This window comes from Lepus europaeus, chromosome 16, assembly GCF_033115175.1.
Source record: "Lepus europaeus isolate LE1 chromosome 16, mLepTim1.pri, whole genome shotgun sequence".
Taxonomy (NCBI): domain Eukaryota; kingdom Metazoa; phylum Chordata; class Mammalia; order Lagomorpha; family Leporidae; genus Lepus; species Lepus europaeus.
In genome coordinates this window covers 80,766,691-80,782,456 of record NC_084842.1, presented here as the reverse complement: position 1 = coordinate 80,782,456, position 15,766 = coordinate 80,766,691, and the positions used below count along the sequence as shown (strand labels likewise).

The following is a 15,766-nucleotide window of genomic DNA, read 5'->3' as shown; positions in this document are numbered from 1 at the left end:
GTTATTGATTTTTAAATTTTAATAATTTATTTTTATTTATTTGAAAGTCTGAGAGAGAAAGAGAGAGAAATAGAAGTGTTCTATCTACTCCCCCGATGCCCACATGCCCATGATAGCTGGGGCTGTGGGCCAGGCCGAAGCCAGAAGCCCAGAACTCCATCTGCAACTCCCACATAAGTGGCACTTCCTTAGGGGATGCAAGTGTCCCAAGTAGCATCTTAACTATGAAGGCCCACCCAAGGTAAGGATTTTAAAACTGTGAATAAAAGCCAGAAGTCATGGTATCAAATTTTTATTAGGATGAAGGAAGAGGAAAATTCTAGACACTGGAATGTGAGTGTGATTGACATGGACAGAGTTTGTGGGGCCATTGGGGAATCAGGATTGAGGACATCTGGGAATGGGGGAGGGGTACGAAAAAAATAAGGACAAAAAAAAAAAAGAAAAATTGGCCAAAGTTCAGGCAAAATAACCTAAGCATCAAAGCCAACTCACAAACGCAAACAGAAGCAAACCGAGTTTATATGATTATGAAACTTTCCCTTGACCTCTGACAGCAATAAACAACAACAATGATAATGAAAATTTGCTCTAGAATAGTGCCATTTTTACTTCAAAAGACTCTTCTTCTTTTAAAAATGATTTATTTATTTATTTGAGAGAGTTAGAGAGAGAGAGAGGGAGAGACAGAGACAGAGATCTTCCATCCGCTGGTTCACTCCCTAGCTGGCTGCAGTGCTGGTCCAGGCCAAAGCTTCATCTGAGTCTCCCATGTGGGTTGCAGGGGCCCGGGAACTTGGGGCATCTTCTGCTGCTTTTCCCAGGCCATGAGCCAGGAACTGGATGAGAAATGGAGCAGCCAGGACATAAACTGGTGTCCATATGGGAAGCTGGTGTCGCAGGTGGAGGCTTTACCTGCTACACCACAAAGCTGGCTCCTACAAAGGACTCTTCCAACCCTATTGTCTTAGACCTCAACAGCCATCTATCAGAGTAGATAGGTCAGGTGCCAGCATCTCCATTTCACCAGTGAGTAAACTAAGGTCTGGTGAGTTTGGGTGACCAGTGGTCGCCCAAGCTCAATAGGCCTGAAAGTGCCTGACATGCAGATAGCCTAAGACTTGCAGCCTGAAATGCTTTTATTACACAGAAAATAGGGAAAGGGCCTACTCTACCGTGTGTCTTCTCTAACGTCAATGTTTAAGGCAAACATTCCATGTGCTCCAGGTTGTCTCTGGGAAGCTTTTAGATCCATCTTCAACTCCCAGCCTTTCATCCCATTGTTAGTGGGCTGGATTTATTGTGGGGCTTCTCCTTGGTCCACCAAGAAAGGAGCCTTGCACAGAAGAGGTGCTCAACACTTAATAACCCAGGCTGATGCTGTGGATTAGTGACTATGTGGCAGACATTGTGCCAAGAATTTACTTGCATTTACTCTCCATAGCATCCCTTCTTCTTCATCATCATCATCTAATTTTACAAGTGTGGAAAGTGAGGCCTTGCTAATGCTTTGATTACCCAAGATCAAACAGTGAATTAGTGGTGATGCTGGGCTGCAAGAAGGAGTGTGACTCCAGGGCCCAGGCTTGACACCATTACCTTCCAGTTAAGAATGATTAGATCTATGGCAGAGAATATGATTCTCAAAGTTGACCTTGTACTAACCTTTAAGAGGAACCTTAAAGAATACCCCAGCCTTTATTTGTGTTCTCTCTCTCTCTCCCTCCCTCTCTTTCTCTCCCTAGGGGAGATTTGGGGAAGGGGAAGAAATTGTGGAGTTCTTTAAAAATCAAATAGCACTTCTTCCAGAAAATAGAACATATAAAAACTATTTTGCAGACAATTTTAGGATTCCTGGAACTCCCTGATGCTCCCTCCAGATGTGGACTGAGCTCATGTTAGCTGTCAGATTTTCATCAGTGACTTGCATACCTTGTTGACTGCAACCCAGAACAATAAATTCATTTTACATTGTGACCTCAAACACACATGCATTCTCCTTGTATCTCCATCTCTCACACAGAAAGCAATTGTGAACACAATAATCTTTACATTTATTCTGATATTTTATTTCTTTATAAATATGTGAATTTTTTTGACTAATAAATTGATCTCAATGACAGGCTGTGTTTATTCTTTCTTAGACTCTCTTTTGGAGCAGATCAAAAGAGCTGGCCCATCAGTACTCAGGGATCCAGAACGAGATGTTCACTCTGGAGGACACGCTGCTGGGTTACATTGCTGATGACCTTGTGTGGTGTGGAGACCCCAGAACTTCTGGTGAGCATCTGGACCTCATAGGGTGGCCCAAGAATGAATAGGGTGGAGGAGCCCTGAGCATTGCGAGGGCCCTGAAAAGTCAGGGTGGCCGATGGAGCTATGGGACCCACCTTAATGCCACCCGTACTTATATGACAACTGAAGCCAAGGGAAAACAGTGGTCCCTAGAACTTCCTTGTTTTCTTGAAAAATGGACTTTGGAAGTCGGGATTGCCCAGGCTTGATTCCCTGCTTTTTTCTGAGTGTATATCTAGCCTGTCTTGGACTGTTTGGCATTTTTCTGTCTCTCAGGGCACATTCAGGACCAAATAATGCTAGAGTGAGGTGGCGTCCCAGAAGGACCCAGGTCAAAGTCCTTATTTCCACAGACCCAGCATGGTAGCCCTGCACTGGCTCCTCTGCATCTCAAGCCAATGTGTGGCTTTGCCTTCATTTTCCAGGTGTAGCTTTATCTTGCCCAGAAAAACTCAGAACACTCACTTAGGAAGGTGTTTCTTTCTCTTGCCTAATTGCTCTGGCAATGTCTTTCAGTACGATGCTGGATAGAAGTGGTGAGAGTAAGCCTTCTTGTCTTGTGTCATATCTTAGAGGAAAAGGCTTCAATAATGACCATACAGTGTGATGTGATCTTTGTGTTTCTCTGCACAGTCTTTATTGCCTTGAGGTACCTTCCTTCAACACCTGATTCTGGTGGGAGTTCTTATTGTAAAAGGATGTTGGATTTTGTCAGCTGCTTTCTCTACATCTAATGATATCAGCATATGATTTTGTCTTTCATTCTCTTAGTGTGATGTGTCACATTTACTGATTGGAATATGTTAAACAGTCTTGTGCCCCAGGTACAAACCCCAATTGATCGTGGTCCTTTAATGTATTGTTGAATTCAGTTTGCTAGTATTTTGTTGAGGACTTTTGGACCTATGTTCATCAATGATTTTGTTTATCATCATCAAGATTTTTGCTTCCACTTGGAGTCATCTCCTAATATAGGCGAAACTATTGACAAAACTAAAAAAGCAACTTAAGTGTCAATGATCCTGTAAAGCTGATGAAATCACAAGTCACCTTAGAAGTCTCATGATGTGGCCTGGCTCTAACTTTCACCCTCCTCCTCTTCCATCATTCTCCTTTATTTTTATTTACAGATTTATTTTATTGATTTGAAAGACAGAGTGCAGAGAGAGGAGAAACAGAGGAAGAGAGCCTGAGAGATCTTCCATCTACTAGTTCTCTCCTCTAATGGCCACAATGGACAGGTCTGGGCCAGGCTGAAGCCAGGAGCTAGGAACTCCATCCTCATCTCCCATGAGTGGCAGAGGCCCAAGTACATGGACCATCTTCCACTGCCCTGCCAGGGCTTGCCTCAGCAGGAAGCTGGATAAAGGAGTCAGACTGGCACTGTGAAATGGGATACTGGCATCATAGGTGGCAGCTTAACTTGCTGTACCCCAATGTGGCCCTCATCATTCCCTTTCCAACCAGCTGCTCTGCAGTTCTGTTTAAACCCGTCAGACTGCCTCACACTCTCACTCTGCATGGAGCACCTTTCCCTGCCTTGTCTGTGTGTAGACACTGGGTCATTCTTCAAAACCAAGTTCAACATCAACCTTCCCTATTGATGCCATGCAACACCTCTCCCCTCCCCAACCCAAGCTGATCTTTCTCTGGTCTACTTATGACACTATATAGTGTGCTCTCTGAAGGCAGAAATCCTATCATGTCCAGGACATGACACTCAGTAAATGCACATTAAGACAGATATCCATGGAAGAAGTGGCACGGAAAATATGTATTCAGGGTTGGGTGATGGCCCAGCAGTTAAATCACTCCCATATTGGAGTGTCTAGTTTGAGTCCTGGAACCCCAGTTTTCAACCCAGTTTCCTGCTAATGTGAACCCTTGGGGGCAGTGGTGAAGGCTCAGTACTTGGGCTCCTGCCATCTATGTGGAAGACCTTGATCGAGGTCTGGACTCCTGGCTTTGGCCTGACCTGGCCTGACTTGTTGCAGGTACTTGAGGAGTGAACTAGTAGATGGAAGATCTCTCTCTGTCTCTATCTGTCTCTGCCTTTCAAATAAAGTGAAAATAATTTTTTAGAAAAGAAAATTTATATTCATGCTTTATGTTTATAGTACTTTAGTAAAGGCTTAGCCTGTCCCAATTGCATGAATATTAAAAGACTTGAGACTATCTGAGCTTAAGGGTATAGGGACTTTATGAGGTGGGGAGGAAACTCTCAAGAGAGAGAGAGTTGTTAGGAAGTAGAGAAGTTGTTGGTGAGAGTGACCCCAGAAGGTGCAGTTTAATCCCTGGTTCTTCTGGAACTCAGGGATAGCAGTGGGGCTTGTCTCTGTTGGATGAAGTTTTGCTGTCATTTCCCAGAATGTTGACTCAAAACCTGTCACTATGTTCCTATCTGGGATCTGCAGGGTAAAGCAGGGACTTGGAAGGGATTCAGGGAACACTTAGTTAAATTGGGTTGAGATGTGTCCGTTCTCTATCCTCCTTCTTTGCAATGAAGCAACTGGAAAATTGAATAGCCCAGGGAAGTGGACCTTATCAATGCTTTCTTTTCCACTTTAATTGTCTTCTATAAACCATATTTTTCAGAAGTGAAGGAAGAATTTTGCCCATATCGGAATGAAAACTGCAGCAGCACTGCTACTTCTGTGTTCTGGACCGTGGTTTCTCAGAAAGTAAGTACCAAGCAGTGAGATTCTAGTGCTTGCACTTAACATTTGTAGAGTTGCAGATCCTTTCAGGAATGAAAGTGCAGGATTCTTCCCTGAAGAAAATGTTCAGAGCCACATGCCAGAAATGTTCACATTTGACTTCAGGGCATTCGTGGAGGGTCTGTGGGCTCCAGTTGAAGGACCCAGGTTCTTACCCATGCTGCCAGGAAGCTAGGGCTTGCTTTAATCCTCTGATCCAGTTGCAGGTGATTCTTAGAGTCCTGGTATGGTTGTAATCACTAGCATTCATAGGTCACTCGCTATGTACTAGGTACAGTCTTCAGATCTTGATGTGAGCTGAAGGATTCCCTCTTCCCAAGAACACTGTGAAGTAGTGGCTGTGAGTGTCACACTCCTGGTACAGATGACAACATGGGGGTGCAGGTAAACAAGCAATCACCTAAACATACATAGTCAGCAAATGGCAGATCTGGGAGTTCACCCCCAGGTTACTCCAGGTCCAGCATCTGGGCTGGAAAACACGTGCATGCCTTGCACCCCCCACCCCCATTTCTGACTTCACTCCAAGCTGCATATGCCTGTTTTAAAAAATGTTGCTTCTTTGCAAGTAGACAAGGAAAAAAGGAAAACAAAAGAAAGGAAGGAAAAATGAAAGAAAAGAGGGGGAAAGTATATTAATTATTATTCCCCCAAATGAAACTTAAGCCCTTGAGGAGCTGGGGCAAGAAGTTGGAAACTTACATGGGTTAAATGCATGTGTCTTAGTCTATTGGTGCTGCTGTAACAAAATACTTAATTTTATAATTTATGAAGAACACAAATTGATTTTCTTACAGTTTTGAAACTCAAGGTCAAGGTACTTGAAGAGTCCATGTCCAAGATGATTCCTTCTTGTGTTCTCAGCCTGCAAAGTGGTGAACACCGTGTCATCCCATGGCAGAAGGCGGAAGGGCAGAAAGACCCTAGCTGGTTCCTTCAAGCTAATTCCATTCATTATAATCCCATTCATGACAGTGGAGTCCCAGGGCCTAACCATCTTCTAAAGTCCCTACCTCTTAGTAGTGTCACATTGGATCTTGTGTTCCCACATGGGTATTTTGGAGGAACACATATCCAATCGTAGCAGAATATTTGCGACATTCCTTAAATCATTTCCATTTAATCCTTAGGTAGCACCAGAAGGTATAAATCTCCATGTTAAGGCTAAAGAAATTAAGACTCAGTGGTGAAGTGGCTCATCCTTGGTCACTGGGCTACCAGGTAGCTAAGCTAGGATCCTAAGGTAGATCTGCTTGACTTCAGATCTGTGCTCTTCAACTTTATTTTTTGCAGCTGCTTATTGGTTCTGTCTTTTATGTGGATCATTTGACTATCTTAACTTTCATGCTCTTCAATTTTTGTTTTTTGTGTATGTCTCTTAAATAGCGCATTTGATGTTTAACTTCCTGTTGGTGTCTAACTGAACTTTCTTGTACTGTAAGGGGTTTCAGGCAAACCCTGGTATGGCAGAGACAGGATATAGCTCTGGAGGTGGAATAAAGAGACCACATTTAAAATGGGCAGATTTCTTAGCCGTTCTGACCCTAAGATTCCCCACTTGTCAAATGGAGATCACCACCTGCCTGTTCCACAGGGTTACTGCAATGTTTAAGTAGGATGCCAATATCGTATTAAGTAACTCAGAATCCATCTACTTAACATGTAGTGAGGACCTACTGTGTGTTGTGAAGTCAGGGCCCTATTTAATTTTTGTTTGCTTGCCTGCTTTTTCTGAGAGTAGTTCCTATATATTTCATCACTGTAAGATATGCTTTAGGGCAATGATAATGCTACAAACTTTTAAGGCCAAGAAACATTTCACATGTACCAAGCACCTACTTGTGATCCTTATTCCATCCTTAATCCTAGGAGTACGATGGTGAATGTGATTGAATATCCCCTGCTGCTGTGAACTGCTTGGGTTCCTGTACCTTAATCTTTGTGAAGTGTTTGTGCATGTATGTGCATGACCCTTTCTTTCTCTGACAGTAGAAGCGACATTGCTTGGTGGTTCAAATTGCTTCCAAGATATGTGATCTTGAGGCAAAGTGACCCAATACTTACATTATAGGGGTTGTTGTGAATTCTGTCTTATGGGGACCCATGCTTGCCACCTATTCATATTCTCTGAGTTAGCACCTGTGATAAATAATGCCAATGGCTCCTTCTGTCCTTCATCATCCCTATTTCACAATTCAATGTAAAATCCTTTGGTGGTGTCACTGTCACGTGCAGAAGAAAGTCTAGATCCCCTGGCAGTGTTCATGGCCCTCTAACGACTTATTGAACCCCCCTCCTTTCTTCCATGAGTTTTACTGGGCACCCACTCTGCGCCATGTGCCAGGTATGAGGCACCCAGGGCAGTAGAGGTAAGTGGGACAGCCTACTCACGGCTCTCACGGAGCCCTTAGTACTGGTTGCTAAGTGGACATCAGTCTCGTTGAAATGCAACCTAGTTAGATCATGTGAAGGGGGTCTGGGCTGCTGTCAGGGTTCAGGTCAGTGAGACTGGAGCTAGTCCCGGGACCTGGGTAGGATTCCTGATGAAAGCATGTACGTTATTTCTGTTTTGCTCATTTTGGTTTGGCCAAGGCCAAGTGAAGACTTCAGATAAATATTTGTTGTAGGAGAAATAAAACTCCTTCCTCATCTCATTCCATGATTCATTCAGCCCTTCCTTTCTCTGTGCCTTTCTAGGCCTTGGGGTCACTTTCTCTTGTCTCCTGTTTCCCTTGTCTGTGATATTCCCCTTTCCTGGATCCCTAAATTGTCCACTATGCTTCCACTAAATGAAATGTGCCTACCAGGCCAAGACAGTAGGACAATACTTTGATCTCCCTCCTCTACACATTTCTCTTCCTCATCCTGACTTCAGACTCCTGAACTGCTGAATGTAGCTACCCTGTGAACAATGGCATTGGGCTTCATTGTTCAGACACGTACAGAATGGAGTAACTGCTTCAAGTACTCTGACATGAAGTGTAATCCCGCCCATGGTTTGGAATGGAAAGAAATAGAACTGGCACTCCTATACTCCAACCCCCCAGGATAGTCCCTCTTCAACCAGCTATGTACTAAGCACTGCATTGGATGGAATGCCTGGGGGCATGGTGATTAAGTTTACATGCTGAGAAATGGCGGTCTGTTTTTTTTTTTTTCTTCCAAGTTTGCCGAATCTGCCTGTGGTACGGTCTATGTGATGCTCAATGGGTCCGGAACTACAGCCTTTAGCAAAGCCAGGTACTCATTTCTTTACAACCTGTTTGCAAGGGTTATCACAGCCTTCTGCTGGACATTTAGTCCCTAGAAAGAACATGCTTTTCATATTTCAGGTCAGTTCTGGAGATCTGCGCTAAAAGAGCTAAGACCTTTGTCTCCTCTGAAGAGAGAGTTCTTTCAGAGTCAATGCTGTTGCCTGATTTCGCTTTTGCCTAAAATCTTTCAATGGTTCTGAAAGCCATTGCACTGTATCCAGCTGCTGCTCCTGACTTCTTGAGACCTGGTATAATTTTCTAAGCTTTCTTTCCTGTTACACTCCACCCGGCCCATTCTCCTCCTCTGTTCACACTGTTCCCCCAACTTACCCTCCCTCCTTGCTTCTGCCTGTGTCTACCCTCACCCTCCCTGGAGGTCTGACCTGACTTTGAACTCCACCATGAAGAGTGTGGATCCCAAGGAAGCAGTAGAAGTACTGTGGGGAACATCAGGAAGCGCTCTGGGCTCTCGCCTTTCCTGATCTCTGCTTGCGTTGTCAGCAGTGGCCTGTCACGGGTAAAGGAGGGAACGGCAGAAGTGCTTGGGCAGGGCACTGTCCTCTGTGAGACCCTGTGTATGCGTAAGCCCTAGAGGGACGGTGACATGAAGGTTAACTGAGATAATGTCTGAAGAATGCTGAATTCTGTGCCTGACAGAGAAGATGCCCAACGTGCTCCAGTGCTGACTCCCTCACTTTACCCACACCCAGGGGGATGAGGCCACACCCACGCTGGCCTTCTGGACCTCCTTCTGTACTTATGCTATTTTCCATTTTGTTTACATTTTTGGCCTTTGTTCTCCAGTCTTTCCCCTGACGCGGCTGATTGAAAAGAGGGAGAATGTATTAACCTGTGCTGGGCGCACTTGCTACCCCAAAGTAATTTTCCTTTTCTCCTGTTTTAGTATTTCAACCCACAAAGAAGTATTTGTCCTTTTCACTTCTTTTGACCCCAAACTTAAAGGCTTTTGGGTGAAAGTGTTAACATTACAGGATTTTATAATCTGAGATTAAGGACCCAAGTACCTGCATCAGGTGGGGCAGCCATCAGAGCTGAGCAGGAAAGAGTTAGCAATGGGGTTGGGAGAGACCACCAGCGTCTGCCAACACAGAGCTTGGACTTCAACGGGCACATGGATTGCCTGGGGATTGTTCAGTTGCCCATTAATTCAGCAGGTGGTCATGGGCTGTGGTTCTGCTGTTCTAACTTCCTCCCAGGGGATGTGTAATAGGTTGGTCTAAGAACCACCCTCCAAGCTGCAAGTCATTGAAGAAATCAGCATCCATGTGCAGATTGAGAACCTTGTTCATTCAGTGATCACCTTGCAGGGGAAGCTGCATCTGTTTCTTTTTTTTTTTTTTTAAGAATTATTTTATTTATTTGAAAGAGTTACAGAGAGAGGTAGAGACAGAGAGAGAGGTCTTCCATCCGTTGGTTCACTCCTCAGATGGCCTCAATGGCTGGAGCTACACTGATCCGAAGCCAGGAGCCAGGAGCCTCCACCAGGTTTCCCACATAGGTGCAGGCGCCCAAGGACCTGGGCCATCTTCTACTGTTATCCTAGGCCATAGCAGAGAGCTAGATTGGAAGAGGAGTAGCCAGGACCAGAACCAGTGCCCTTATGGGATGCTGGCGCTTCAGGCCAGGGCTTTAACCTGCTGCGCCACAGTGCTGGCCCCAGCTGTGTCTGTTTCTAATGTGAATCCTAGGTGATTCCCAAGGGTTGTCATCAAGGCATCCTGCCTGCTGGTTTTTGATGGAAGGTATGGATGACCTCAGACTTCAGTTTGGGGTTGACAGTGTTCTCTTTCTCTTCTATTGCAGCACTTTTGGAAGTGTGGAAGTCTTCAATTTGCACCCAGACAGGGTTCATACACTTCATGCCTGGGTGATGCATGACATTGGAGGAGTTTCAAGGTATAGTTTACTACTCACACTTTGTACCCAGGGGTTATTTTATGAATCAGTTCATTGAAGAACCCAGTCATAGAATGGCTTGGGAGGCTACTGACTCAGGACACAATTCAGGCCATCCCAACAACCTCTCATTTTTATCTCTGCTCTTAGTGTATCACTGCTTCATACCTTCCGCTCCCCTGCTCCCCTGCGAGCTCACAGAGATGGACTTCTGCTGCACCTCTCCTTCTGGGAACAGAAACTAGAGACTCAGCGAATGTTGAGAGAGCTTGTTATTTTAATCCTGTCCTCTTTTTGCCCCAGGGACTCGTGCTTAGGTTCCTCCATAAAGGAGTTGAAATCGATTGTAAACCAGAGGAACATTTCCTTTCTCTGCCAGGATGACTACAGGTAATTGATTTCTTCGTGGAGAAGTGGCTGTCTTGCCATCTGTAGGCCTTTGCCCTTCTGCTGATCTGCTCTGAGCTGGGAGGGCTGTGTGACTGCTTCTTGGGCCTTGGTGGTGGTCTCAGATTGGACTAGGATGATGTCTGTCCCTACCTTAGGGTAGCTGGTGGCCTTTGCTTGGCCACTTTGGGCCCACCTTCCCTGCCAGCTGCACAGAGTGACTTGCCCATGGGGCTGGCCCAGCCTGTGGGGGTGTGTGTCCTGGTTTCCAGGGTGAGTGGCCTGCCTTAGGCATACGGGCCTGCCGTGGTTTGCCACAGCCTTTCTCCCAAGTTGTGAAATCATCAGGACGTGGAATAACTTTGCATGTGAAATGTCCTCAGTTGGTTCTGGGTGTAGATGCCCCCAATACTTGGTAAGTTGCTACATGGCAGTCTGCTAAGATTTGTCCTTTTAGAATTAAAAAAAGTAAAATCTTAAAATCTTTTTCTAGTGTTCCATGTTTGTTAGGAAAAAGTTTAAAATTACTGACAAATATTATTTTTTAAAAAAGATTTATTTATTTGAAAGTCAGAGTTACAGAGAGAGGGAGAAACAGAGAGAAGAGAGATCTTCCATCTGCTGGTTCACTCCATAGGTGGCCACAACCGCCAGCTCGGGGCCAGGCCAAAGCCAGGAGCCATGACATTCATCTGGGTTTCCTACCTGGGTGCCAGGGACCCAAAAACTTGGGCCATCTTCTGCTGCTTTTCCCAGGCCACTAGCTGGGAGCTGGATTGGGAGTGGAGCACCCAGGATACAAACCAGCACCCATATGAGATGCCAGCCATAGGCAGTGGCTTTACCCACTATGCCACAACACTGACCCCTAAGTATGTATTTTTAAAGTCACCTGGGAGCCCACTCATTAATTTTCAAAAAGTTTATTTGAAAGGCATGGGTCAGGGTGGGGAGCCAGAGGAAGAGAGATAAAGAGATATCTTCCATATGGTTGTTCACTCTCCAAATGTCCACAGTAGCCAGGGCTGGGCCAGGCCCAAACCAGAAACCTGGAATTCCATCAAATCTTTCACATGGATGGCAGGTACCCAAGTATTTGAGCTGTCATCTGCTGCCTCCCAGGGTGCTCATTAGCAGGAAGCAGGAACAGAGACGCAAACCCAGACACGGTGACATGTAATGCAGACATCAGCAGTGTCGTCTTAACCACTGGGCTGTAATGCCTGCTCCACCCCCATTTGTTTTCAAGTTATGTGGCCATTAATGTAGGTAGGGAGGGACTTCTTGATAGAAAAATCTTTGGAGATTTTCCCATGTGCAATAGCTCAGAGCCAGACTGATGCACAGAAAAAAAGATTTTCAATGAATGTAGAAGCTGAAATGCTAGAACAGTTTTCCTGTCCCCTTCACATCACCACTCGCTCCCACTAACCACATCACAAAGGCCGAAGGCGAGCTTCAAGGGACTCTGTTGGCTCTTGCTTCCCCACCAGTCAACGGGCTCTTGTCTGGGAACTGCCAGGAAATCACGTAAGCCTTCTGTGGCAGGCAGCTTGCTGGGAAACACAAAGAGAAGGGGAACAACTGTGAAGGAAGCCTTGCACACATCCGAGCAGCCTAAGTTACTGGAAGGGGTTCTGCATGGAGACAGTAGGATACCAGAGTCCTGGGAGGCAGAGGCAGGAGGAAGGAAGATGAGGCTCATTCTCAACTTTCTTGTATTTTTTCCCCTGTTTTTCACTAATGCCCAGAAATCCTTTTTATTAAAACCCATCAGCTGTGCCTACCCCAGGTTCCAGGTGAGCTCACACGTTCTCTTCTGGAAAGAATAGCTTCTAGGTGGACTTGTACAGACAGTGGCCCACATAGGAAGCAAGTCATTTGTGTACCAATGCCAGCCATTGAGAGCCTTGGATCATGTGGCCTTAGATTCAGAGACAGTGTTTGAAATCACTATTCATTTTCTCCAACCGTGATGTCATACTATATTCACCATGATTTTTTGAGTTATTACACCTGTAGGGCCCCTTGTGGTGTTGAGGAGTGGTATGACTCTGGGGGGGCTCAAAGTGCATGCCATGGTGTAGACATGGCCCATAGTTCAACTCTCTTTATCCCAAATGTACCTTCTGATTTTTGTCAGATGTCAGCAAACTTTTGTCCGTGTATTTTAGTGTGATTATTATATATGTAAACAGAAATGTGGTTACATTAACATAGATTAGACCTCCTGATAATCTGATAGGCATGTAACAAATCCCCCCACTCAGAGGCAAACACTATTGACACTTGGCTGTAAATCCTCCAAGAATTTCTCTGTTCTTACTATACACAAACTCGTAGTTCTCATAAGATGTATATAAGATTTCTTAACAAATGTTTTAACCAGTGGAATCAATAGAAGGTAACCCTACTTTTTTGGGTGACCTTAAAAGCAGCAAATGGTCAATTACTTTACCTGTTGAGTGTCGCCTAGTGGTTAATTAAAAAAAAACCAAAGGGCACATTGACGGTTCTGTTACTTCAAAATACATACTGTCTCTATTCTTCAGAATGTTACACAGTGTGTCCATTTTACGAGAATATGCGACATAATTTTTACAAATTCATGGAGGGATATCGTCTTACCAGCGTAACTACTGCTTCTTAGAACACAAATGAATTCTCAAGAAATTAGAAATTATAATTAAGAAGCATATTTTTATCCTCTCATTTGATATAAATATAAAAGGCTGCTTTTAAAATCCTGAATGGTCTTAGGAAAATTCCTCTCCCAAAGTGGTATTTTCTTTCAGAAAACACACATTTTCCTCCTAGAATGCTTTCATGTGGGTGGCCTCGGGTGACCTACTGGTGAGGAGGAAGTGACTGTACACTTGGAGCCACTGGCCAGCTGGCCTTGGCGATTGAGTGGAGATGAGTCTGAGAGGACCATCACAAGGCCAGGTTCTAACACTTTTCCCTCCCAAGGGTGCTGCATCCAAACATGGGTCTCATCCTTGCTTGATGTTAGCACAATCAGATTCAGTTCCGATCCAATGAACCACTTTCCCAGTGACCACCCAGCGTCCTATAGTCATGCACCAGAGACTCCCATTAAACCCTTTTGCTTTGTTATCTCCAAAACCACAGCCATGCCTCTGTTCGATGCATATGTAAGGTTTGTTTGTGCAAAAGAAATGTGTCCTCCCGTGAAAGCTTCCAGCCCTCTCCCAGAGGCTGGACTGCCTCTGACTCAAGGTACCTTCCAGAAACTTCTGAAGAGAGGAAAGCAAATGATCCACAGAAACCAAACGCACCCCAGCCAAGTTGCTGCCTCTGCTGTTTCTTGTTCATCAGCGGGTATTGATAGTGCACATCTATGACACATTAGAGTCAGGTATTTCTTTTCACTGCCATTGTGGTACCATCCAGCATCCCTTCTCAGTATTTGCTTCCACAGCTTTATAAGTGGAATGAAATAAAATTGGGCCACACTTCAGTTTGTCATTCCTGGAGGAGATCTTTCTCAGAGTTGTCACTGCCAGAGAGGACCTGTGTGGATGCTGGGTGGGCCACACACACTTTCATTGCTAATGAAGGGGCTGCTTTTATTGGCAAATTGAACCAGAGGTGCGTCTCATGCTGCATCTCCACCTCTGCTTTTGCTTTCTTTCCGTAGGCCTGCCAGGTTTGTCCAATGTGTGAGACGTCCGGAGGATCCGGCTTGCAGCACCCTGATGTGAGCCCGCTGCCATGGTGGCCGCAGATCTTCAGCCCCCTGTTCACACCAACACGCACAACACCAGATGTACTGGTGGGGGGCAGATGTGGAGGGGGGTCTCCCGCCAAGATGTGAACACAGAGATGGAAATCTTTTCCTTCAAAGGCTTGAAATAGTTTGTTATTGGCATAGCTTTTATTGTAATCTGCAGATACTCAAAAGTATTATTGTACAAATTTAGAATGAAAATTTTATATTGTTATTTCATGTTCATGTGACAAACCTTTCTTATTAGACCAGACATGGTCTATATATTTTTATAGCCTTCCTACAGATGGTCAAACTGTAAACTCATGGTTATGGGTCATGTTGGGAATATCCCTTGGAAAAATTATTTTGTAGGATATTTTGTGTAGGATGTTTTACCTCTAACCCTTCCTAGAGCTCCATGAGCTTGGTATTATTATTTCCATTTTTCAGATGAGAAAATGGGAGTTTAGAGCAGTTACGTGATTTACATAAAGTAATTCGTCTAGAATCAAGGTAGAGGCCGGATTCTCACATCTGTCCATCTCTGAAGTACAGGTGCTCTCTCCTTCCAGGTCTATGATAGACCTAGATATGACAGACAGTACGTTATTTTCTCTTCCAACACATGCATGTAGCATTGAATTGAATACAATAGAATCTGGAATGTGATCTTTCTAGATGGCTTCATAACAAATACTTTCCCGTCCTTCGCCTCCTCCTCTGTCCCTGTTCAGTGAGTCATATATGTTGGTACGCACTTCAATGGCAATTTATGCATTCTCCCTTCTTGTCTTGGATCCATCATACTTGGGAATCATACATTTTGCTACTATTTCAAAGAACTAACCTACAGCTCTGTTGATTTTTTCTTTGTATTAAATTGCTTTTTGCTCCTCTCTTTATTATTAGAAATACAAAAATTCTTTTGAGTTTCTTTGAGTATTTTTATTCAGCATCTTGAAATGAAAGCTTGGATCACTGATTTTTCAGCCTATATTCTTTTTTCACACATGCAGTTTAGTCTATAGATGTTTCCTGAGCTCTGTATTAGTTGTATTTCTTTTAAAAATGTATTTGAGAAGCAGAGATAGACATATAGATAGATAGACAGATAGATAGATAGATAGGTCTTTCCTCCCCACCTGTACCCAACAGCTAGGACTGGCCCAGGCCAAACCCAAGAGCCAGAACCTAAATCCAGGCCTCCCCTGTAGGTGGCAAGAACCCAATTACTTGAGCCATTACCTGCCGCCCCCCAGGGTTGGCATTAGCAGGAAGCTGGAGTCAGGCGTTAGAGCAGGTGTTTTGATATGTGATGTGGGTGTTTAAACCAGCATGTTAACTACTAGTCTGAACACTCACCCTGCAGCTACAGCTCTTGAGTTTTATTATGTCCCTTTCATTATCATTCACTTAAAGATGTTTTCTATATGTTGTAATATTTCTTCAAATAAATCTCTCCT

At 44.4% G+C, this 15,766-nt stretch overlaps 1 protein-coding gene across 2 annotated transcripts in view; it reads left to right on the top strand.

Annotated features, from left to right (window-relative positions):
- CD38 (CD38 molecule) overlaps nt 1–15,766 on the top strand; it is a 51,088-nt gene extending 35,322 nt beyond the window's left edge. For both annotated transcript variants that reach the window (XM_062213007.1, XM_062213006.1), the window contains exons 3-8: nt 2,145–2,280; nt 4,891–4,976; nt 8,179–8,252; nt 10,091–10,183; nt 10,487–10,573; nt 14,232–15,766. In XM_062213007.1, coding sequence (XP_062068991.1) covers nt 2,145–2,280; nt 4,891–4,976; nt 8,179–8,252; nt 10,091–10,183; nt 10,487–10,573; nt 14,232–14,295 — 540 coding nt within the window. In that variant the 3' untranslated portion in view covers nt 14,296–15,766. The remainder of the gene's footprint in view (nt 1–2,144; nt 2,281–4,890; nt 4,977–8,178; nt 8,253–10,090; nt 10,184–10,486; nt 10,574–14,231) is intronic.